The following is a 24,466-nucleotide window of genomic DNA, read 5'->3' on the forward strand; positions in this document are numbered from 1 at the left end:
AGTAATTCCTCATGTAGTGGATCTAATATTAGTCCCTAATGTAGCAACAATCCGTCTGCTCTTTTTCTAGTGCTCTTTTCAGTGGAATTAAGAGCAACACAAGCAGACAAAGTTAGCTTTGTGACTTTTAAACATGCAGCTTTGTTTCTGGGTAAACAGTAAAGACTCAACAGGTTTCATTATATTTTTCTAATTGGAGACACTTCTTGACTGATAAATTTGCAGTTTTCACATGCAGAAAAATAGAAACCCATGTGGAATAGATAAAATGCCAAAGTACCCAAGATGTTGGATTGGTAAACCCCTGGTCTCCTGGACTTATGCCACTGTATATTTCTACTTTCTTTCCAGCTGCTGGCTGCATTTAGTTAGGAGCCTCCAAAATGCCAGCTGTAGATTTAACCAAGCATTCTTTTCAAAGCCTGTTTTTTCACAGTACTATGTAGCAGATGGATGTGGTATCCTTAGGTTATGTGACAACATGCCTATGCTGCTTGTGCCATTTAAAATACCTTCTTGTCATGCCACTTCTGAAGTGCAAAATTACATGGTCTGCTTACAAAACCAGCTCATTTTAAAAGACCCTTGATTAGTTAATAGATGAGAATTAGTTGAGATTTCTACATAAGCAACCTATGCATTATAAAAAAATGTTAGAAAGTATTGAAGTAATTCAGAAAGGAAAAGTACTATGTATACTCTGCAGGAAGAATATGAGGAGACAAACCCAACTTGAATTGTTTTGCTTCATATACTTTGAGAGATCACTTACATGCTGTGAGGGTGAGTGTAATATTACAACTAAGCTAGTTTAGTAAAAAGGACTCAGGTTCTACTGCATTGACCATTTAAAAGCCATATATTTTTAGTGTCTCAAAATATTTGAAAAAAGTTGGCTCCCCTTTTTAGCTCAGACTTGAATTTGCTGTGTTGCCACAGCTCAAGGGAATCAAACCAAATCAGAGATTTCTTTGACCTCTTTGTTACTTCAGACGTTTCTGTAGTCATTGTACTTTGGAAAGAAAACAGGGCCCTTGTCTGTTTGGAAGACCAGTACAGGAAACAACTGCTATATTTTTATATTTCTACCTTGTTGTGCTACCTTCTCTTTTGTTCTCCTCATTTTGCTTAAATTTCTTTGGGTACGCATTCAGAAAACGTACGTGTAGGCTTGACTTCACAAACAGATGGCTTCTGTTCCTTGAAGCCAGTGGTAAAATCCCCTCTGCCTTCAATGGAAAGACTATCAGAAGAATATAAATTTCTCTTACTTCCTGAACATTTATAAATTTTCTTTTATTTGATGACTGGATGACAATAGTAAGAGTTTAAACTATCACAACAATACAATATTTTACTGAAATATTTGTAGTGCATATTTACTTATCTACTACTTAACTACCTCAGTTTGTTTGAACTCTACTTTCTCACTGGCGTATTAGAGATTTTGGATTTGCTGGTGCCTACTGAAAAAATCCAATTTGATCTTGTGCAGATACTCATCTAAGCAAAGCAAGAAAGGTTAGGTCTAGGCTAGGTGGTGAATTATTCAAAATGAACCAACAGGCTGAGAAGTACAGAAGTTTATTTTTTAATGCAGTGTCAGTGTTGCTGGCCAGCTTCCACCTTTATGCGTCCTGCATTTGAATTCATACAGTGTTTACTTCAAGATTAACTCATAAAATGAAGTGAGCATTTACCCCTCAGTCGAAGAAGATAAATAAGTTTCTCACAACTTGAAACACGTTGACTAAGTTGATCTGAGCACATGTACAAAAAGTTGGTTATGTGTTTCAAAACACCAACAGAAGGGCAAACGTCGGGTTAAGTGGAATCACTGCTTTCATTTAAGTATCACATAGTTTGCATCTCTCAGTTGAGTGACATTTTGACACTATTTTGGTGAATGGCATTTGACCCTACCTATCTGAGGGATGCCCTAGGACCAAAGTGGGCAGTATCTTTCTCTTTGGGCTTGTAAGCTTAAGGAATAACAAAGCCAAAAAGGACAAATCCAGACATGAACTTGAATGCAAGTGAAACCTTGCTGGCAGTTACCTCAAATTCATGAGCAGATCTCATGCAGAGATGGTGCAGTCTACACTACTGTTTTTTTAATGACCTTATTTGCCCTCTATTCACATCATGTTGGCTTCAGCTTGCATATATCCCTTCCTACATCCTGTCCAATATGAACAGCTGGTGGCACTTAAAGAGCAAAGATTAAATAGGAATTATTTTTGTGTGGTAGGAAGGAAAATTACCACACTTATATTCCCAAATTCTTGGTTGCCTCCAGTTCCAAAGTAGCTGACTTAAGTTCACTCTCCAGTATGCAGTTCACTTGAAACAAAGCACCCAACAATGCATAAGATAATCTGTCAGCGATCATCAATTTATTTTTTTTTTTTTGTAGTGTATTGCTAGTAGTAAGAGCTCTTGGCAACAGCACAAGTCCCCAAGTTTAGCGGTAACTTTAAATGTATTTCCTATCCAGGCATTCCAATAGGGAGTTACTGAGGGAAAAATTAACCTTACTGAGCAAGTCTTACAAGAGTCTGAACGTAATTGGAGAATAAATAGCTCAGACTCTTAAAACTGTAAGAAAAAGTAGGAACTTTTGTCCTAGAAAGAAAACAGTGGGAAATGATCGCTAGGACTAAGCACATTGCTTTACGTTTCTGAGCTGCAAATGCTACCTTGAGACATGCTTTTATTTGGCTATTAACCAGACTTCTCACAGGAGGAGCTTGTGTCATTCAAGCCTTTCTTCTTCTTGTTGACAGCAGCTGCTTTGCTTATTTTACTCTCATTTATGAATGGGATGGCAGCTCAGGGGGAATTCAGAAACACAAACAGCATTGTGTAGTTTCAGCACTGACACTTCTCAGGTCTTTAGATTTTAATATTCTTTTATTTCTGGTTTATTGCTGATTTCCTTTTGATCCTGTCTTTACAACTCTGATATTGTCCCTTATCCCTTTGGAATGAAAAGATGAGGGAAGAAAGAAGTAACCATCTCCTTACTTTATGTAGCACCTTCAGCCTTTAAGTAACCTATTTCAGAAACTAGCTTAAGCACCCCTGTGTCATCTTCTTAAGAAGTTTCTCAACTTCTGTACAGATGAAAACTGATTTTTGGGTTCTGTTTCACTTTTAGGAAAGAAACGTTTTTTTTTCCACAGCAGGAAGTAAGTCCTATAATGTTTAGTAATGCTATCTGGCTCTTTGTGTCTGACAGTTTGCATTACCTACCCTCTATTTTTGTTTGAGCTAGTGCTAAAACAAGCTTCATTTCTTTTCTTTTTTAAAACCATTTTTGTAGCCTGTGATAGCCTGAATGCAGGAAAGAGTTTTCTCTCTTCATCTCTGAGGTATAGATTTCGGACCGAATTAGGAGCTCTGCTTTTTGCTGTGGATCATATTCAGGGCTGAGGACAATGGGAATTAACCACAAGCCTCACATTAAACATGACTTTGAGAGATCTCTCAATAGAGGCTTTAAGGAAAGCCAAGGTTCTGTTTTCTGGAAGAGCTTGTAGCTCTGTGCAGTTGGAGAAGTACAAATTAATGTAAAAACGGTTTCACATAGAACAGTGCTGTGGGGGTCCATTTAAAACGTATTGTTGCAGTTTACAGGATGTACCAAGAAGCTCCTGCTCTCTACTTTGGGGGCCTTGAACATTCTTTACAGCAGCGATGCAGGCAAAAACTAGAACTAGCTAGGAATTCACACCCAAGTTGTCACTGGCTCTCTTGCCTGTCACTGGCACTCTTGCCCTCAGTTTCTGCCTCCCTGAGAAACAATCTCAGTACAAAGAGGAAGCACATGCTTCATATTTAATTCTAGGTGCTTTGAGTGAAAGATGTTTCCATGACAGTGGAACAGTGGTACTTCTGAGTCTTGCTTTCTGGTTTCAAAGTGTCATTTTTATTAATACCAGCACCAGATTTAAGAGGAAGAGCATGGACACATGAAAGCAAACAGACACAGTGAAGATGAATGGGCTGTGGGCTTCATCCTGCAAATACCTCATTTGGTTTCTAGACAGCTGCTCTCATTCAAGAGCAGCTGAAAGGTGTTCTACAAAATGGTTGTCATGGCAGGCTTCTAACAAAGGATCCTAACTATTCCCTCCCTGCCCTGACTAGCCCAAAGATAGAGCATATTATGCCTTTACTCCATCCACTGCTTCTTGTCACATGAACCTGGGAGCCAGAATCTTAAAAATTACTTTTGAATTTCATCTCTTGGGGAACAAGAGCATGCTACATTGGCCAGCAGTATTTCCAAGTTCATTATGCAGGCAGAATGCCATGCAAGTGCTTGCATCTTCAGGGATATGTGCAATATATGCAGAAGTAGTGAAGCCATCCTGTTTCAAGTTTGACTTGACTATACTAAGAAAAAACTTTCTCCACTGTTAATTCCCTTTTCTCCAACACCTGTAGGTCCTTAAACAACCCTCCCCGCTTCCTCCTATATGATAGTATACTTGCAGTATTAAGAGACACATAGTTAAGGCACTTGGAGCACTGCAGTTTTCATAAGTACACTGTGATCAGATTTCATATATGTTTTTTACTGCAGCTCCTTTATGGGATTCTTACTTTTTCCCCCCCTTTTTCCTGTGGTTGATAATGGCTCTAAAGAAGTAAAAGCAGTGTTTAAGAAGTGATGTTTTGTAAAGTGACTAATGTTTAATCTGTTTGCCTAATCAACTTCTGGCTAATAATTCTAACCCATTAAGTAGCTAGTTAGTACATGTTTTGAATAAACACATCTGGTCCTGCAATGAGTGAAGGTTCTGCCTGCGTGTGGGTGACAGATGTGATGGTAGTTTCCCCAGTGCTCTCTTTTAAATAATTAACAGCACACTGGTGAAGTAGCCTTAGACAGGCAGCCTCAAAGCCAGCTGTATAGTCTCAGAGCTGTGTCTGTGGACATGTGCCTTATCTCCTTAGTCTGCTCCAGCTATTACATTCCCTCTTCTTTGGTATTTCAAAAGCTACATGAGCTCTAAGAAACACCTTTTTAAATAACACTGGACTCCTGGCTTCTGGTCTGAAAGGCAGCAGGAGAACAAGAAATGATATGTCAGGCCACCCAAGGGGCAAATAGTTTTGAATTCACAAGCCTTGCAGATTGATCTCTCTTACCAAACAAAAGGCATTTGAAACAGTCCTGCCCTGCTGTTTCATTACGTGGAGTTGCTGGACTAGGTTTGGGAACAACCTTCTTTTGAAGGAAATGTCATCTTGTGGTAGCCTACTTCTTTATGTGGTCAATAGCTTCCTAGGCTGGAACAGCTGGTAATTCTTATTGATCTCAAAAGTGAGAAAAGCTAAGATTAGTTACATGCAGAAGAGATCATTTCTTCCAACTCAGCTGTCATTTTGTTTTTCAGATTTTGGCTTTTTTGTGATAGGGCTGTTTAAAGTTGTTTTTTTTTTTCCAGAGGGAGGAATTATGTCAGTAAATTAAATAAACAGCAGGATATTTTGCAAGAGGCTAATTTGCACAAAAATTACTTCTTAAAAATGAGACTTGAGTTCTTGCTTACCAAGGGGCAAGGTAAGATTTATTCCTACTTCTGAGGGTCTGTGAACCCTGATCATTCTGTGCCTATACCATAATGGTTAACATGCAGCTGTCATTAGTTCTAGTGATACAGGCTCAGTCTGTGACCTTTGTTTTGTAAGGCATCAACAATAGCACAGCTGCCCCCGCATAGTTGAGATCTCAAACCTGCAATTTGGCAAGAGGAACAGAACAAATTGGATAAATACACATAAACACATTGTGAAGGAAGGGAAAACAGAACAGAATGAACCAGAGCATCATCCTACAACTTGTTTGATAGGGATGATTTAAGTAGGCATATGGTATAGTTAAATGTGCTTTCAAAAACATTGGCCTGATTCTTCAAGCAAATATGAAATAAATATCTAAATAGAAAGAGAGCTGATACAGTATCATTAGTTCTCTCAAAGGAGGCATATGAATGCCTTGGAAATGTGTGCGAGTGGGGGCTGGGCGTGAATGATAAGCAGATTTACATTCCCACACAAAAAGTGTCATTAACTTATTGTTAAGATTACACAGTTGTACTTCCTTCTAACACCGCAAGCATTAACAAAAGCAAGCAGGCAATAAGCTAATATTTAGACCTAACCCAGCACCAATTTTCACATCTTATTAGCTCAGTGTTGGCATAACAGACCACCACAGCCACTGTAATACCTCTCACACACACAGTTTCCATCCAACAGTCACGCTGCCTACAACACGCATATTTAAGAACTGAAAATCACTGCTGTGCTCATCCTACGATGCGACCTTTCAGTGCTATGTTATTTAGTAACTCGATAACAATTTTAAGTTAAAATTAGGCTTTGTCTTTCTGCATTCCTTTTACCAGATGGAAAGAAAATACAAAGTAGATAAGCTAAGAAATTCTGAATATGTTATTACAAAGTAAGTCTAAACATATATTTAAATGATGCTCGTCACAAGTCACACCAGGTATATCTCCCACATAAACTGCATGCAAATACTCGAATACACAAAACCATGTGATTTCCAGAGTATGTAGGTAAACATGTGAGATGACCTGTTTATTCAGGCAAGCCCATAACTTCATCAAGTTCATTAACTTGAGTGGAATGTTCATTTGTCTGCCTTAAGGAGTATTGAGAAAAGTGTATAACTTCATGGAGTTTTCTTGTGACATGGAAGTCAGTAGCTGAAAACTGGGTGAAGGAGATAATTGCTGTTGTTTTCTATGGCTATTGCTGGAATTAGTATTATTATTTTTATTTTGTCACTTTTTCCTCCTTGGCTGAGAAAGGTAAAATTTTGGGAAGTGTGTTGCAAGTGCAGAAAAGTGCCAAAGTTGTATGCAAGCTGCAGATTTGACTTGTGTGTCTTTCAGAGTTGTTTAAGAAAAGATTAATATTTCACAGGGCATGTTGAGCATTTTCTGTTCTGTTTCCAACTAACAAGTTACCTTCTTTTTGTGGTGCTGTTAATTAAATAGCCTTATCATAACCTTTGTGACAACTAAAGCAAGAGATTAATTTGGCCACAGAACTAAGTTATTTGTTAATGTAAGGGGCAATGCATGGGATGAGTTCTTAGCCACCTGAGAGTTAAGCAACTTGTTTCAGTGTTCAAGCATGGGTTTAAGGACCCATTTACAAAGTCTCAATCTTAGTTTATAAACTATACTGTGACTACATATTGCTTGAAGAATACCTTATCCAGAGAAAAGGGAAGCAATTAAAATGGGGATTCAATGGGATTTCTCAGTTAAGAGGTAGCTTGTTGACCAAGATACTTCACATTCCAGATAGTACCAGTCATTACTCTAAAAAGGCAAAAGCACAATAAATCCACATGACTAGTTGTCTCCCAGTAACCAGTTGTATAGCTGTACCTTAGGAAGTGCTTGATGAAGGAGAACAGGTAGTCTGCTGTTGCAAAAGGAGATACCAGTCATCAGGAAAAACACTGGGCTTCCTTTGGGTTGTCAGCCTTCCTAAAGCCTATCTTCCCTATACACAGAGTAGCTGAGCTTTTTTTTTTTTTTTTTAAATGCAGGAGGTATAGCCATAGCCAACACCCCCTCCCCCCAAAAAGAAGTGAGAAATGCTTGCCCCCTTTTAACTTCCTGCTGCCCTTGTCAGTCATGTGAGTTCCTTGTGCTCATAGATTGGTAAGATGCCATCGCCAAATCTGGTCGTTTTCACCTGTTCTCATTCCTGAGCCTCAGTGATTGGAATACTTCTCCATCACTGATGTACTCATGGCTAATTAGGCCCATTGATTTGATATTAACATTATCCTTCAGTGTAAACAGCTGTTCTTCCCCAGTAGCACTGGGTAAGGAGAGTTGACGTAAATCAGATCCTCTCCCACCTGGGCTAATTCCTTTCTTTGCAAAGTCACTGAGACTCGGCATTTATTTTCAGCACTAGCACTTCGGCTTTTTTTTTTTTCCCCTATGCAAGCATTTAGTTCCAACAAAAATAAAAATAGGGTACGGTTACCAATCACTGGTTACTCATATGGTACAACCTTCCCTCTCTAAAATAGCTAGAGAAATAAAGTCAGGTAGGGGGGAAACCAGAAATATGGCTGTATTAGGCTTAATGTCTGTTATAAATATTAACTTCTGAAAATATTTTAGAAATACATTTAGTTTGACGCAATTAGTTTATAATGGGAACTATTCACAGATGGAAACATCCTCAATGGATTGTATAGGCTAACTGGCTTCTAAGACATATGGATCTGATGTTAAGATCAGTAGTAATTTCTAGTGCAGTCCTTCACATTCCTCAATAGGGCACACAGTGTTCCCAGAGCATTAAGAAAGAGTGCGTGAGCAGAACTAAGTGCTTAATATTATGCAGTGGACATAGTATCCTGAGCTGAATTAATAGACTAATTTAACATAATAATGACATTTCATACCCTGTTAGTGCAGGTTCCCATGATTCCATGAGATCAGAGCTAATTCATTGCTGGCTTCCAGTTCTTTCAAATTCACTAGCACTTCCCAGCAGTGAAATACTTATGTATGTCTGCACTTCTGTCCCATTTCCTGTGGAAAGCCAAACCCAAATAGACTATATATTGAGCAGTCTGCTGAGAAAGCTAGATAGTTCTGGGGTAGCAAGAGGGGATCCTAAGAGAACTATAATTTGAATTTATATGTCAGCAATAAGATACATCAAGAAAAGGGGGGGAAGGGGGAAGTTTGTACTAATTCTTTACCAAAACCCCAAAACACCATAATGATTTGCACAGAATGCAGGTCTTGCTAGTCTCAGGAAAATAATTAAATATTCCTTTTTATGCCTGTGTGGTTGGTGGGAGGAAAACAACTCTGACCATTTATCATAACTGTAGATTATTCACTGTCCCTAGTACAATTCCCATCAACTTGCATAAAATGTTTCCTATGCTTCCAACCCTTGGCACAGTGGAACTGCACTGAACATTTGGCAGACAAGGTCTGTAACCCTGCTCAAAGGGAATTTGCTGTGTCCTTATGCAGCTCGGGCTTCTGATCTAGGAAAAGCAACAAAACTACAAGCATAGACTTGAAATACCTTTCTCTGTGGCTTTGTGTGGCCTCCTGCTGCAGGGCTGTGTCCCTAGACGCAGAGAGTCAGATTTGTGGTCCTAGAGTGTTTGTTAACCGAGAACAGGGGAAAGGATACTCTGTGCTTTGGTTGATGAGAATGTGTGGGGTAAATATTAGTTGTTTCCCCAGCAAATAATGGCCAATGATTTCAAACTCAAGTTGATCAAATGAAACTGCTGTGTCCATACATTGAGATTGGAGCTGACCCCACTGAGACACGATCACCTATCACTCAGAGTCCTATGGCTGTCTCCCCTACCGTACAGCTGAGCATTAGTTCTCTCCCTGCATATGCCACTACCCCTGCTCTTCAACCTTCAGACAGAAAATAGGGGGTGGTACAACAGAGGCCGCCTCACCTGGTACTAAAAACTTCAGTCTACCTCCTGAGGTGAGGTCAGTAGTGTTTGGCAATGGAGCTTTTCCTTCAAACTCTAAAACATGAAATACTTGCACTGAATGACACCTTGTATTTGCTCCAGCTGTGAACAGTGGGCAATACTTCTGTGTTAAAAACCTGAACATGCCATTGTCAGTCACAGTGTGTTGCAGTTTCCCCATCCTTCAGGAGACCATCAAAATAAAGTATGGTCATGGTGGCACCCCTTTGTGCTGCCAGACGGTTGTGTAGGGATAGTAAATTATATGGGGGTAAAGTGATAAGCATGCAAAAAAATTATACTTAAATTGGTAGTTCCACCAGACCCTTCTCCCACCACTGTTACGGATTTTCCAGTGTGTGATTTCTGTATACATACAAATTTATACAAACACACAAAACAGGTGCATATGTATGTATGGATATATTTAGAACACATACACACACACTTACTACTGGCTTACCAATATTAACTGTGTAATAAAGCTATATATTAATTCATGGAGGTAGGTTTTTTAAGGGGAAGCATCCTTTTAAATACATAGATCTATTTTTTTTCCTTCCTACTATGTTCAGCATTTTAGCTATTTTAATGCTGGCACTTGATTCTAAAATACCTTTGTCACCATAATTTTAGTAACTTTTTGAGCAGTTGCCAGTTTAATTTTCAGTGCGTGAAAATTGGAGGTAAATTATTTATTACTTCCAGCAAATGTCTTTCACAATTTTATTTAATTTTTTCATCTTTTTTAATGGGTCATAAAATGGCAATCTTTTATTGGATACTCATAAAATAAGGAGCAAATGAATACTTTGCAAATAGGTTACTGTGGATTGAAATGTCAGCTGTATTTCACAGGGTATGAAATTCTTTAGACCAGAGCTGTAGTGACATATGGCAGTGGGTCACGTTCCTCTTCTGTAACAATAAAGCAGCAGTGGACATAAAGGAAAGAAAGAATTGCAATTGTTGGGTCTTCTCAAGTTACATTTTTTTGTAAATTACTTATTAGAACAGCCAGTGGGCCATGACTGATGCAGTTTTAAAGTTGCAAGAGTCTTGTGGTTATCTTTGGTCATAAATAAGAACATTTTTTAAAAGCTGTTCACAGACTAAAAGTTTGCCAGGTTTGATTCCCATCCAAAAAGTGATACTTCACAGACGAAATATAGGAAAATCCCTTCCACATTGATCAAAGGCTATGAACTGTAAATAGAACCCCCATGTTTTCCTATTACAATGAAATAGCTTTAAAAGTATGGACCACCGGAAAATTGCACATTAGACCTGTGGTACATAAAAAGCAATAGGGTTTGTGAGTATCTGCACAGTATGTTAATTGCACGTGCTTATTAGCTCAACTTTGCCATCTCTTTGATTCCACTTTACTCAAGTGCTGTGTCAGAAGTGATCAGAAAATAGGAATAAGCATCCTGGCTAAAAGCCTTAAAAAGATGCCGGATTTGGGCACCCCTGCATTTTTGAGGAACAGTGTGAAAAGCTGCACTTGCCTTTCCCTTGAGGCTTGTTCCCGCAGCTGTGTTTTTCAAGCTAGACATAGAGAAGCTGGTCGACTCCTTGTGTTCTTGGGTATAACTGCAAGAAGGCCTGGGTGCCTTTGTGCACGGCGTCCGTGGGCCTTTGTTATTAGAACCTCTGATTGTTACCCTTGGGGTCTGCTTCCCCTTCCTGTGTGCACAGATGTAAAATACACACTGTGACCCACGCAGAATGTGTCATGCAGCAGAGGTGAGGTTTTAGCTGGGCACTGGAGGGTGACTTCCTGGGTTGCTACAGCAACATCAACATTTACACTTCCTGATTCTTTGTGGGTTTTATTGTGGGTTGACCTGAGGAGATACGCTGTTCTGCAGCAGCTTTCAAAAGCTCAGCACTTGGTTTTGTTCTGTGCTGGTATGAAACTATTACCAATCTAATCTTTCCTTGCAAAAATAGGGTTGTGGTAGAAGGTCTGTTTTACTTCAGGGACAGTCTGCCCTTGCATGCATAGCTGTGCTGTTTGGGTGTGACCAGGTTCACAGTGAATGGAGCACAGGGACAGTTCAAGACATGGGCCTTGCACGCCAGCACCGTCTGTCTTTGGATGCTAGGGTGGGACAATGACAACTTCTCTTCTCTAGTCTCCCTCTCTCCACATACCTCAGCAGAAGGAGAGGCAATTTTCCTTGAGTCTTTGGGAAGCAATTAAGATATTATGGGTGTGGTCATGTAAATCACATAAGTTATTGCTGGGAGATCTGGCCTTATGGATTTACAAAGCCAGGCATTTAGTGCCTGTGGGGACATTTTTTGAGGCATTTCTGATCACCTCCATCAGGGAGACTGAAGGTATGGTCTTACAACCAGCTGACCAAGATCTGTGCTGCTTCTTCCCTTGTGAGCTAAGCCTGTCATGAAAACTCACTGCAGTCTCATAACCCTTTAAATTTTATTCCTCCAGTCTACCAAAAAAAAGTATCAGCAGAGGCCCAAAGATTTAGAAATGTTATCTGGTGGCATAGGCTTGTTCAGCTCTTAGCTGATTTGAGCTTTACTGAAGGAACCCACAAAATACTGACAATCACCAGTGGGAAATGAAGGTGCCCAAGAAATAGAATCACTGCTAAATGTGATTTTATTTTCAAAATATTTGCAGTTTATGCAGAATGCTGAGCTAAAAGCCTCATGCATGTGGACAGTTACTAGTAAACACTAGAGATACTCATGTAATACTTCTTTCTCTTGGATGTTTGTGAATGAATGAGTAGAAGAAATAGGGCACCTAGTTTTTGGAACTCCACATTTGAAGGGGTAGTGTTTATATGAATCAGAAATCCACATAGCCCATCAAACAAGTGGATGCTAAAGAAATGAAAAAACGTGTTTATTATACCATACAGACAAGACAATTTCAGGAAGGAAGTGATTTTGTATGTTGACAGGTTCATCCTTTTGAAGATGAGACGATTATCTGTATGAATTCACTCTGTGGCTTCTAGAACTGAGGAAGTGTAATCAACTCCTATGAAAATCTCAAATGGCTCATCCCTGCAGGCTGTGTATCAGAATGGAAGTTGATAGGGAAACTGGTTGTTCCTACTGCATCGTATCTGCGCTGATAGCTGATGTGTTCAGTGAGCCTGTTGCTTGGGATGACTGTCTGACAGCTAAAGGTTGGGGGAATGCAAAGCTCGACAGTAGCAAGGTGGCACATGGCACCAGGGACTCAAAACCCGCTCCTACCGCAGTCCGTGGGATTTGGGGAGCTGTGGGCCCAGCTCTCGTTTAGACACATGTGTTATCGGCGCTCTTTTATGGGGCCTTCTGTATTGCCAGAACAGTGTACAGAGGCGTTGCTGTGAATGAGGATCAGATCTGTAGATCTCACCAGCAGCAGAGTTCCCGTTTTAGTAACTGTCTGTAATAACTGGCCTTCAGTAACTGGCCTGAGCAGACTGCAGTACGCTTCTGTTCAGTTAATGGCAGGTTTCTTCCTGGGCATTTTTGTTGGGCTAAGATTTTTGTGCCGCTTTTGAGGATCTGTTTCCACCATCTCACGCACCCTAATAGGAATTGTTTATTTGACATTTACATGATCCCAGAGCGTGACTGTGTTCTAAAGCTAAGAAAAAGAGCTTAAAATGTCAGTGACCCTGCCTGCTCAGCACACCACCCCTCTGGGACTCAGGCAAGTTGCATAAGAGAATAGGTTACAGACATCCCTACTCACTGTTTTTTTCCTAAATCTCAGGTAAAATATTTAGATAAGTGAATGGAGCCAGAACACAGCTCTCAGGTCTGTACAGCATATCAGCCGAGCAAATGTTTTTTTGTGGGGCTGGGATTTAAAGCTGCCTTTTCTAGTAGAAGACAGTAATGGTAACATTAGCACTTCTCAATCCGTTGGGAAATCCCTGTTTGAGTGGAGCTTGTCAGCGGACATAAACAGAGGCCAGCTCTATGTTGCAAACAGTAAGGTGTAAACATGGGCACTAGTCCACTTAAAAATCTTAGCTATTATACAAAATTTTTCATACAACCTAGTCAGTTCAAGGAAGTGTCGAGATCCACAAGATACCTGGGCAACAACGCTTTTCTTTAGTATGGGTTAAGATGTTCTTCTGGAGTGTTTTAGCCAAATGTCTTTCAGGTTTTGCTCAATTTGCTATCAAAGACCATCTAAAAAACCAGCTTAATTTCTTAATAGCTAAATTAGACAAAGCTTGCATGTTTCAGCCAAGACTCATCAAGCTCACAGTGCCAAATAGCATAAGTGTGGTAGCTACAGGACACTGCTAGAAAAAGACTAATGCAGATGTTCCACATGAAGGCAATAGAGAACTGTCCCTACAAATTTAAGAAAAAAAAGCATATTGCAGTAGGAGTATGTAGTTTGCTGCATGACACAGGGAAGGCAGAAGAAAAAAAGGTGACGCTTACTTTAAGTTTTAATGCATAAGAGAGAAACAGAGTGAGAAGTTTAACAGGATCGACTGTTAAGTTTTGAAAGCTGTGCTTTTTCTAGGGAAGCCAAGAAAGCCCAACACCTAAGTCACAGGTCCAGGAATTCCTAAGATAGGCTGTCTCTCTCACACCCTGAAACAGTGTGAAACGCAGTATTTTAGTGAGTTAGAATATCCACCTTCAGGATAAGCCACGATGTGCACCTAGATTTTTGCTGACAAACCTGTTGGGGGCGGGGGCAGCCTGGAGGTTGTGAGTATAGGAAGCATTGCTGCAAAAAAGTAATCTGTTCCCTAAAGATCTAAGGGATATATGGAAGGCTACTTTTATGAAGAGCTGTATGAAATAATTTATGTTATCACTTTAGTGGACTTAGGTTTTTTTGTGTAAGCCTTCTTATACAGGAGAATTAAATTAAACATGAGTAGCAGTGAGAGGTACTGCTAGCATAGTGAAAATGTGCCTCAACACTACTTTACTTCTCTTTTGAAGTTTCAGATGTGTTTTCTTTCCTAGTTGCAGAGCTGAAAAACATGTGAGCCTGAGTACATGACATTTCAGATAGAGCCTGCTAGTGCTGGCAACAGTAGTCAGGCACTGATGCATCTTCCTTTTCAACCACGCAGGTTTGGGACCGGTAATAGCACGTCACAAAAATCAACAAACTGCCGGAGGATAGAAAACATTGTGAATTGATGTTAGAAAATATTCTTGACTGACAAGAACACACACAAGTCAGGAGGAAGGATGGTATTGCCAGGAAGCAAAGGGAATTGATTGGATAGCAGAAAAAAGTCCATATGAAATTGAGGATTTGCATTCACTTTTTTCTTAAAAAAATGAAATGGGGGAAAAACCGAGCATCTGAAAGCGTTTTGGAAATTCGACCCCAGTAGCTGGCAGCAACTGTCGTCAGATGTTACTGGCCAAATCCAGAAGTTCTTCACTGGTGCATAGGCAGAATTATTTTTGATTTCAGTGGGAGTTTTGCCCAACAAGAGACTACAGAAATGGTTCCAGCCAAAGATAAAACAGCTGAGGAAAACCTACAATGTATTTAGAAACAGTTAAAATATGATTGGAAATAAAGTCAATGCAGGAGGTATATAAGGATCTAGGTTCTTAAAGAACATGATATGTTAATTTAAAAATCAAAACTACTTGCTGTACTACATTTGGATTTAGAGCAGTTGGAAGGGTTCTTACTGTGTGACCAGGCTTTGAACCAAGCAGTATAATCCCAATTATGGCATCAGTCAGTGGGAAGGCACCCACTATTACTTAGGGAAGTTCAGAAATAGTAGAAAGGCTGAATAGCTTTTATGTTCAGGAAACATGACTGCAATGAATGCCCTTTCTTGGCCATAACCAAGTTCAAAACTTAGTGCGGAGCCTGCGGCGTGTTTCTCTAAGTCATGCTTTAAAAAGACAAGGCCCATGGGGGGAAAATGAAACATTTAAGAGATTAATCTTTCCTTCTTGAATGTGTGCTTAATTGAAAAGTAGCCATCCAAAAATACTTCTGTGTGCTGTGGATTCTTCAGTATTTATGGGCTGAATTCAGTTATTCCCTTCCAACTTGAGATACTCTATGATTCAGTTACATCTGTACAGTCATAGTTAATGCAGTGGTATGACCAGGGTGCAAAAGGATGCGACCCCGTGACACCAGAAAGAGTCACATTAATGTAACTGGGCTGTCGGTTAGTGACTTGGACAGAAAAATGCTTCGTGTAATGTGTTTATGATGTGCAAATCTCCACAAGGTTTAAGAGTTCAAACACACAAATTTCTTCAGGAACACCTGTCAGGATTTGGGCTGTGTCTCAGCAGCACAGTGTGTGTACTTAAGCTCTTTTCTGATGAAGAAAAGGCATGGCATGAACCTCTCGCACTGCAGTCAATAGGATTGTTTTGCCAGTCAAACTTGAACGGAATTGTCATGCTGAAATTTCCTACAGCATTTCTCATTAAAGTGTCAAAGCAAAACATTGAAAATAAAAAAAATAATAAAAAGCATCACATTTAAAAAATTCATCACTAACAAAAGTTTTGGTATAGTTTGCTTTATTTAGTGCATTAGAAGGGAATTGAATTAATTTTTTATTTTTTCTGTTCTGATTCACTTATTCCAGTAATAATTAGAAGTAAATTAGAGTTATTCTTTCTGTTAGATCAATTATTCATTACACAGATCATTTAAAAATGAGTTTAGTGGAAGCAACTTACTTCATTTTTACTAAAACTGAAAAAGAAATTAGCCAAATTAGTTAAAAAAGCTTTGAACTCCATATTGACTAAAGCATTTGTGCCAGAATAAAAATTCATGACATAGAAGAATGGTATAAATGATTAATCATTTTAGTTCATGGGTATCTATATTTTTATTTAATTACATCTATGCATAATATAAACTGTCTGAATCTTGGGAATCCAAGCCAGAGAAGCTGAAGAGTCTTCTTATGTTTAACATTCACCATGTGTTGTTTTCTTCTAGGGTTAATTTGTAAAATGTAAACCACATACTATTTGTATGCAGTGTTTATGTACTATTTATAGAAAGTCTTGACCATTTATAATTATCCGACATTTTTATCCATAATGTCTGCATATGAGTAAAGAGATGTTTATGGAACAGACAAAACAATGTTATTTTTACAGTTGAACTTCAATTTATTTTATGTAAAACTTTTTGGAGTATTTATGCTACATGGAATAGAGAAGGGATATTCTTTACTCAGATAGCTCTCTATCCAGAAGACTAAAATAATTTCCAAACAGTAATAAACACAGTACCTGTGGGAGACTCCGTTGTTCATTTAAGCAGCATAAATTGAGGAAAAGCAAGCTCAGTCTGAAATGGCCAAAAATTGGTTTCTGAAAGCCACAAGGTGCAACCTTGTAGCAGCTAAGTATCTTGATCACTAAATGTCATCAGTTTCTAGAAATCATAACACAAAGTAATCATGTTGGTTTTGTGATTTCTGTAAGTCACTCCTGACGTCTAGTCCAGCTCAGAGGTCACGACTTCCACTGTCCTCTCTTGGAACACATTCTCTGTTGAACGGTCTGTGTGTACAAGTGCCTCCGTAGCGTGTATGCTCTTCTATTGACTGTTTTATGGCTGCTGATTTTTGTTTTCTCTTTCATTCCAGAACTCTGGAAGTTTTGGTGAGTTTGAATGAAGGGCAATCTTTCATGTCCAGCTCTCTAACAATCACCGCTTCAGAGTGTGTAAGTAGACGGCTAACATCATTCAATGTAAAATCCTGAAATCCAGTTTCTCTTTTGGTTTTACCATTGCGTGACCTCTCAGTGCAGACAACCTCAATGCATGGCAAGACCCATTAGATGTTTAGAATGCAAAAATCAACCTAACTAAAAAATGTACCTGTGCAGACACATACAGAATATACGTAATTTAACAATACACGATTTCTTAATATATATATATGTCTTAAGTTGCTTTCTGTGTATTTTGAGACACGCTTAGAATCTGTTTTATAACACCACTACATGCAACAAAGTGTTTTCAGCTGTTTTGAATTCCCTGATGAATTGTGTGTGTAGGGTTACAGACAAGATTTTTTTCTGCAGTTATAGAAGACAATTCCCTTAATTCTTCCCATTTAGGTGGCAAACAGCTTTATTTTAGGACGATCTTTTTTTGCAGGATTCCATATAGGTGAAGTATTGCTGTATGTATCACCTGAGACTTCCTAATAACACAGGAAAGCCATCTCTTATGTGGCAGACTTGGAGACTTTGCTTTCTGACACAGGCTTTAAGGGTTTCTCCTTTCCTTGCTGCTGCATCTGTTTTGATAACTGCTTTAGAGGCTGCTGATGTAGACCGTATGCAGAACGATATGTAGATGGAAGGCCCTGGAATGCTCCTCCTCTCCCAGACTACCTCAGCTGGCTCTGCCCTGAGACGCAAGCAGTGTCTGTGCATTCCTTGTCTGTGTGGGGCTCATATTTTTCTATAGCTTGTGAATTATATTTTGCTAAATATATTGAAACAAATTACTTTAACATGGTGTGCAGCTGTGGCTTTCAAAATATTGTGAAGCTTCTATGCCATCAGCGACTTGCTCACTATAAATATAATCAAGTCATAAGAGCCAGGTGTGACACAAGTCACCTGGGGTCCCATTCCAGCACAGTTCCACTGAGTAGGATTGGTGGGAGCGGGCTGAAGCTGAGTAGGCAGAACCTTAGCACTTCAGCTTGGGTATGGAAGGTGATTGGTTATAATCCTGCAGGCGGCTACTAATGCTACGTAGCTTTGGATACCTAACTTTTGTGCCTGCGTAAGGAGTGCAGGCTCTCAATTCTGTTAATTAGGGGAGACAGTTCATCAAAGCACAGGCTGGAGTATCTAAGTTAAGCCTAGGGTTACAATAGTGTGTTTTAATCATGGGCTTATAGAAAAGAGTTAAAAACAGCTTCCAGGATAAACCCTATACTTATGCAGTCAGTGACTTTTCTAACTTAATATATAAAATTTCTAATCTCACATTTCTGCTCTCTATTAATTTCTTCTGTCTTCTGTATTACATAGGCAGGATAGTTAGAATTTTTGCAGTTAGACACAAGACCACTATGCAGGGATGGAGGTTTTGAAAACGTGCCGAGCATGAATACTGTATTGCTTTAAATTTGTCTCATTTAAAGTGTGACTTTGGTGCAGCTTTCCTGTCAGGCATAGAAGCACACAGAACAGTACCTTCTGCTCATCAGCATGTATTTTTCCAACAGTATTTTTATCGCTCGTAGGTAATTAACCTAAAAGAGAAAGAATGACATTTTTCTTCTATTCATTTAAATACTTGGGTAACTGTAGAAATCAGAGTCATCTCAGGTCAGTACTTCAGTTTCAGGAAGAAAGCCTGAATGAATTGAGAGCTGAAGAAACACACACTACCCAAATCACGTTTCTGTTTAAGGGCCTCTTTATCATACGGAAGCATTTCAGTCTTACACCAAAGCATGCTGAAGCAGCCTCTCAGCATGATAACGTAAGGACAGTACAGTCACAGGGGGATGCTGGAGACTAACAGTAGACTGCTTTTCTCTTTATCTTAGTTCTTTCAGAGAAAGCAGCACATGTTAAGTCTGTCCCCATGCCCCATTCAAAATAGCTAAGATTGCAGAGATAGGTTAAAACAAAGCATTGATGCAGAGCAGATCGTACAAAATTGCTGGGTATGGCTGTCTTCCTTCTGCTCTACTCCAACAGTACTTCTCTGTGGTCAAAAGTTTTCACTAACAGAATGAGTGCAGATGTGCATTGACAGGAAAAACTGTCTGATCATCCTTTTTTTTTTTTTTTTTTTTCCACTTTTCATACATGTTGCAGCAAAGACAGCTCCATACAAGGAGAACTGCTGTTTCCATAGTAGCAGATGGGCAACTGCAAGAAATGGGTCACTGCTAGAATTGTTCCACTAATTCTGATAGCTGAGCAGCTGATGGCTAGTTGGTATATAAGAGTTACAAGTTACAGCCTCTCCTAGCAAACACACATTCCTGCAGTGAAAAACAAAAAATATGTTGCATCTGGGCACCAAGGCATGCATCTTACCTGTCTGTCATAAATGCGTATGCCTCACTGCACCTACATGTACTTGGAATAAAGCTCTGTTTCACCTTCCATTTGCAATGGTGTATCTCCAGTACAGCTCTTCTCACTTTGACAGAATTACTCACACTGTACTCCAGCCTTAGTGATTCCCTGGGTGTCCCTCCTTTCCTTTTTCCCCAGCTGAAGTCTGAGTAACTTCTATTTTTGTAAGGTCACTGTTGCATTTTTCTCAGTGTTCTAAACCAGCACAGCAGCACAGAACACCAAGCATAAGAATAAAAGTACCTGCAGGATGTGGGTTTGAGGTGGTAGGAGATGGGCTGCTCATTTCTTCATTAAAAGCAGTATTGCTGGAAGCAGTAACACTCATTCAGAATTTCTTAGGATGGTGGCTTCAGGTTCAAGTAACACTATTGCAGGGATTTCATGTGCTATAGTCTGTACAGTGCAATTGCCCTGGATGTGTGGGCGATAAGCATAAAAACTTTATATATGTATCGTCAGTAGAGATTCCTTAAAATTGCACCCACCCTCCAATCCATACAGACCCATGTCCTCATGGGAGAAGGGCACCTCTCATCAACACACTTAGAAGGAGACTTTACCAGTTTGTGTCAAACAGCTCACTTCTTAGCAGTCAACGTACCCTTCTTCAAGTTGGGCGTCATTCTTATCTCAAGGACATCAGTTTTACATCAAAGTGAATCCACTGACTTCAGCAGAAATAATCCTGGCTTGCACTAGTACAAGTTGGTCCTGTTACCCATGACTGAATTACTTAATTTGAACTTAGGTTTACAGGTAGGCAGAAAAAAGTAGTTTTCAAAGTTTTGTCATCTTCAGTTTAGTATGTTCTGCACACTGTGTTCAGCCCCTTAGAATGTCTGAGACTTGCAGGTCCTAGAATATGTAAGGAATGAGAAACATGAATATCAGTCTTACCACTTCCTCCCTCTCTTTAGTGTTGATTCATCATTCATTGTGATACGCAGCTCCTGTTGAAGCATCCTAGCTTACCTTCTGCATAACTTGTGGAACTGAGGAGACTTACAGCGAAGGCTGTTGCTGAACTTGTGCCAAATACAAATTTGGCTAAGACCCCCTTCTTGATCCTTTGTGAGGAATTTCTCCCTTGGCGAGAATAGGATCCGACGAGTGGGAACAATTTGTTTGGGATTTGTATCAGTCAGTAGGAAGCTGTTTTGGGGTGAGTGGGAAACCAGGCAGCAGTTATTTGCAACATCCACTGACACTGTCTTTCTGCTTTCTTCACAGTCTAGCGGAGTAGCAGCACTTATTGCTGTTCTTGTGCTGTTACTGTTAGTGGCACTCGGTCTGCTCTGGTGGTTCTGGCCCCTCTGCTGCAAAGTGGTGAGTAAAGACTATTAGAAAAAGTCACTGGATGTGTGAGTCATGATTATAACTCATCCCGTGTTGGGAAACGCAGATACCATAGGAAATAGGTTAAGTAACAGGAGAGCTACATGTGACATAATCCATCTGTTGAGGGAGTTTTCTTTCATTGGGGGTACACAATAAGTGGAAGAAGACACCACCTTCAGCACTGTGGACTGCCCTCCTAGCAATGCTTCTGGCTTTCTGAGACCTGCACACATGTGAACCAGCATCATCATACTGGTGTGCTGCTCACTGCCTTTCTACTGAGCGAATACATGTGTTATATTTCTGTGAAATCTTTGATAAAAGCCTTTTCTCTACTATTTGAAAGTTGTTGGCCATAATGGTATGCAGATGTTATCCTGAAATCTGAGTACTACCACTAAAATTGGTATTTGTGGTCCATTATGGGCTCTCAAGTTAGAAATCCCTTATCGTCTTAATAATCCCTTGCACACACTGCATCTCATTTCATCTGAGTGCACTCTTTATCCTTCTAGCAGCAGTCAGCAATGCTGTTCACTAACTCTCCTTCCATCTCCTTGTGTGTCAGGGTTTTCAAACTGGTGAAGTTTATTATTCATCCAGTTAAATGACAGCACTGATGACTTGGGAAGTGGAGGTTGCTTCTAGGCTGTTACTGTGTTCCTTGTCTTGTCTCGGGCTTGTGGAACCTGGGGCAGCAGAGGAACTGGCCTTCTTGCCTGATCATGCTGAAGCCCACATAAGGACAATCTTTGGTGTAGTCTGTCAGGCCCCAGGCTATCCTAGGGCAAGAAGTCCTCAGCCCCATCTGCATCCTCACAGTCTGGGGTTTCTGAGGCAAGAGCTACAAGCTCTTCTCTAACAAAAAGATTCTCTTCTATCTCATTCTCCACAGTACAGTCCCATCAGAAATCTAGGAAGGTTGTCCGTTTGTTTTATTTCAACTTTGTTTTATATCATGAGCCTTCGTGTGGAACAGGAAAATTCTAAACCAGTAAGAAGAAAGTTTCCTGTTTTCTTATTTTAAAATAACTGGCTAACCTTGATTCATAGACCATCTTCACACTTCTTAGCTTCTACACTTTCTGTCTGTAGAAAGAGGCTACAATTAGGCATTTCACGTAGTTCTGTCATCTGGGGCAGGGTGCGAGGGAGATGGAGGACATGGACCAGATGATCCTTGAGGTCCCTTCCAACCTGGTATTCTGTGATTCTATGATTCTGTGCCGTGAAGGAGATAATACAGCAGCAGACTTGTGCTGGTAAAAAGGCAAACATTCTGTGTTTCTAAGTCTAGTTATTTTAAAAATATGCATGTAAAATACAATTTAAATCCCTAAGTGAAGCCAGGTAACTTTTTTTTCAGTGTCTCCTGTCAGCTACTTACAGACACACTTTGAAGTGAGCTGTTTCACTACTCATTCATAGTTGTTGAGAGGGTTCATCATATCCTTTCTCAAGAGCTGCTTTTCTGGAAGCAGCTGCTTTCCTTTTGTTCTTTTCCTCCTGACTTCTCAAGTTTTTCTTTTTTTTTTTCCCCAAGACAAACACTTCCTTTTGAGTTGACTGATATCAGGAAACCTAATGTTCCTTTAGTTTGTCAGAGCTCCCAGAACGAGTTACCTCGCTAAAACTCTGTTTTTTGTCACTAGCTGAATATGACTTCTAGAACATAATCCATGTGTCTCTAATTTATGTTAGCCTAGAATCAGTCTTTTACAGTTTGAAGTGCAGTCGATCACATCATACTCAGCTGCGCGTGCAGTTTTAATCCTTTGCTGCAGGGATGGGTTTTTTTCAGCATTGGGTTTACACATGTACAACCTAGTGAAAAAAATCAAAATGCTTTTCACATGGATCAGTGTTCAGAAGTCAGTGCTCATCAGTGGTCAGTTCCCGTCGTATAGTAAAACTTCATATAGTATGCGTTTTCCTTTCATTACAGTAAAGAGCGACTGCAGTGTCTCAGTCCCTTGAGAGCAGGAACTCTTCCTGATGACTCTAATGACAATCAGTAAGGTGCTTTCTGGATTTTTTAATGTCAAAGTCCTACAGTTAAAAAAGTCAAATGTATAGCTCTATAGTATTAATTTCCAGCCTGTTTGGTAGCGATGCCAGTATAATATATTAAAATATTAGCTGCACCAGCCTATGGCTGTTATAAGTGAAAGGAGTTCAGTTTACGTTACAGGGGTACATCAACACATCATGCAGAGCTGTGGAGGGACACCTAAACTAGGACCCAGTTAACTAAGGCAGATGCCCTTTATAATGAACTGCAGAGCAAAGATGCACCTTGGGTGCCCAAGATGCACCATGGCATTAAGGCAGAGTTCTGTCTGGGCTAATCTGCTGTGTGGAGCTACATCTGCACAAATTGCTGCATTGAGCTGTGAGAAGATGCCCCTCGGTTCTGATTCACCTTGTGCTTAAGTCTGTTCCTCCCTGATGTTTACTTTAAGGGATAGTAACTTACCCTGAGCATCTTTTCTGGATATAGCGTTTGCTACAGGAGTAATTAGCTATTGCTAGGGAAGTCTTGAGCTGTAGATTGATAAGTTATTACTGAGAAGCAGCCTGACTTCTTTTGGAGCAATAAAACCACGGCACTTTAAATGTTAGTGTCCTCTGTTGTTTCCTCCCACCTCGCATGGGCATTATTTGTTTCTTTAAAAAGAAAAGGTAAATTTAGGACTCATTGCTACAATACCAAGTTCCAAACCCACATATTGTTATGCTGAATTTATTACCAAATACTGACTCTTCCTTTCTTTTTGTTTTGATGTCTGTTTCTTCAGACCATTACACTGTGCCTCCATTCTTTTCCCTCTCTCCTGCACCTGAGGTTCTCACATTACATATTATTGCCACTTCTGGCTACGTAGTTTTGGGCTTTGGTGCCAAGTGTCCTTGACAAGAGAGGCAGCATATTAGGGCCAGGCACGACCTCCTCTTCCCTTCCTCTGAGTCCGCTTCCCTGGCAGAGCAGAGCATCGGGTTTCTTGGGACAAAGAACAGCAGCAATGAAGAAAGCAGCAGCCCTCAAACCGTGTAAGCCTCCCATCCTTCAGAATCAATGGAAGAGAGAGACAAAAGGTGTTGCAGACAGAACAGAAGGAGCATCTGGAGCCACACGAGTGCGTAATCCCGACCGCTGCAGGCAGAGCAGGGAGCTTCCGGTGGCTTGGGCACTCCATCCTCGCTAGGACTCAGTCTTGACAGCGTTCCTTGCTAGGAGGTCCGTGTACACTTACAGGCTGGGATAGGGGGACTCCTTTTTCTTTTTCTTCCTCCCCTCCACCCCTTTTTTTTAAAGGCAGTTCACTGTTGACAGTTCTTTCACTCTTCCCTCAATATCAGAACATATGATCGCATCAAGCTGGCTTCAGGCTCTGGTGCTGACATTTCCTAATGCCCACATCACGAGAACATTTGAAAAGTGTTAATGAGCAGATCAAAGGGACTGTTGCCTGAAGCAACTAACTTTTTTTCGGTTGG

General features: G+C 40.1%; 1 protein-coding gene across 1 annotated transcript in view; it reads left to right on the forward strand.

Moving 5' to 3' along the window:
• ANTXR2 (ANTXR cell adhesion molecule 2) overlaps positions 1-24,466 on the forward strand; it is a 121,508-nt gene that overhangs the window by 39,895 nt on the left and 57,147 nt on the right. Inside the window, exons 11-12 of the mRNA XM_074823338.1 lie at positions 17,155-17,233; positions 20,861-20,956. Of these exons, the coding sequence (XP_074679439.1) occupies positions 17,155-17,233; positions 20,861-20,956 (175 nt within the window). The remainder of the gene's footprint in view (positions 1-17,154; positions 17,234-20,860; positions 20,957-24,466) is intronic.

Source organism: Strix aluco, chromosome 4, assembly GCF_031877795.1.
Source record: "Strix aluco isolate bStrAlu1 chromosome 4, bStrAlu1.hap1, whole genome shotgun sequence".
NCBI classification, from domain to species: domain Eukaryota; kingdom Metazoa; phylum Chordata; class Aves; order Strigiformes; family Strigidae; genus Strix; species Strix aluco.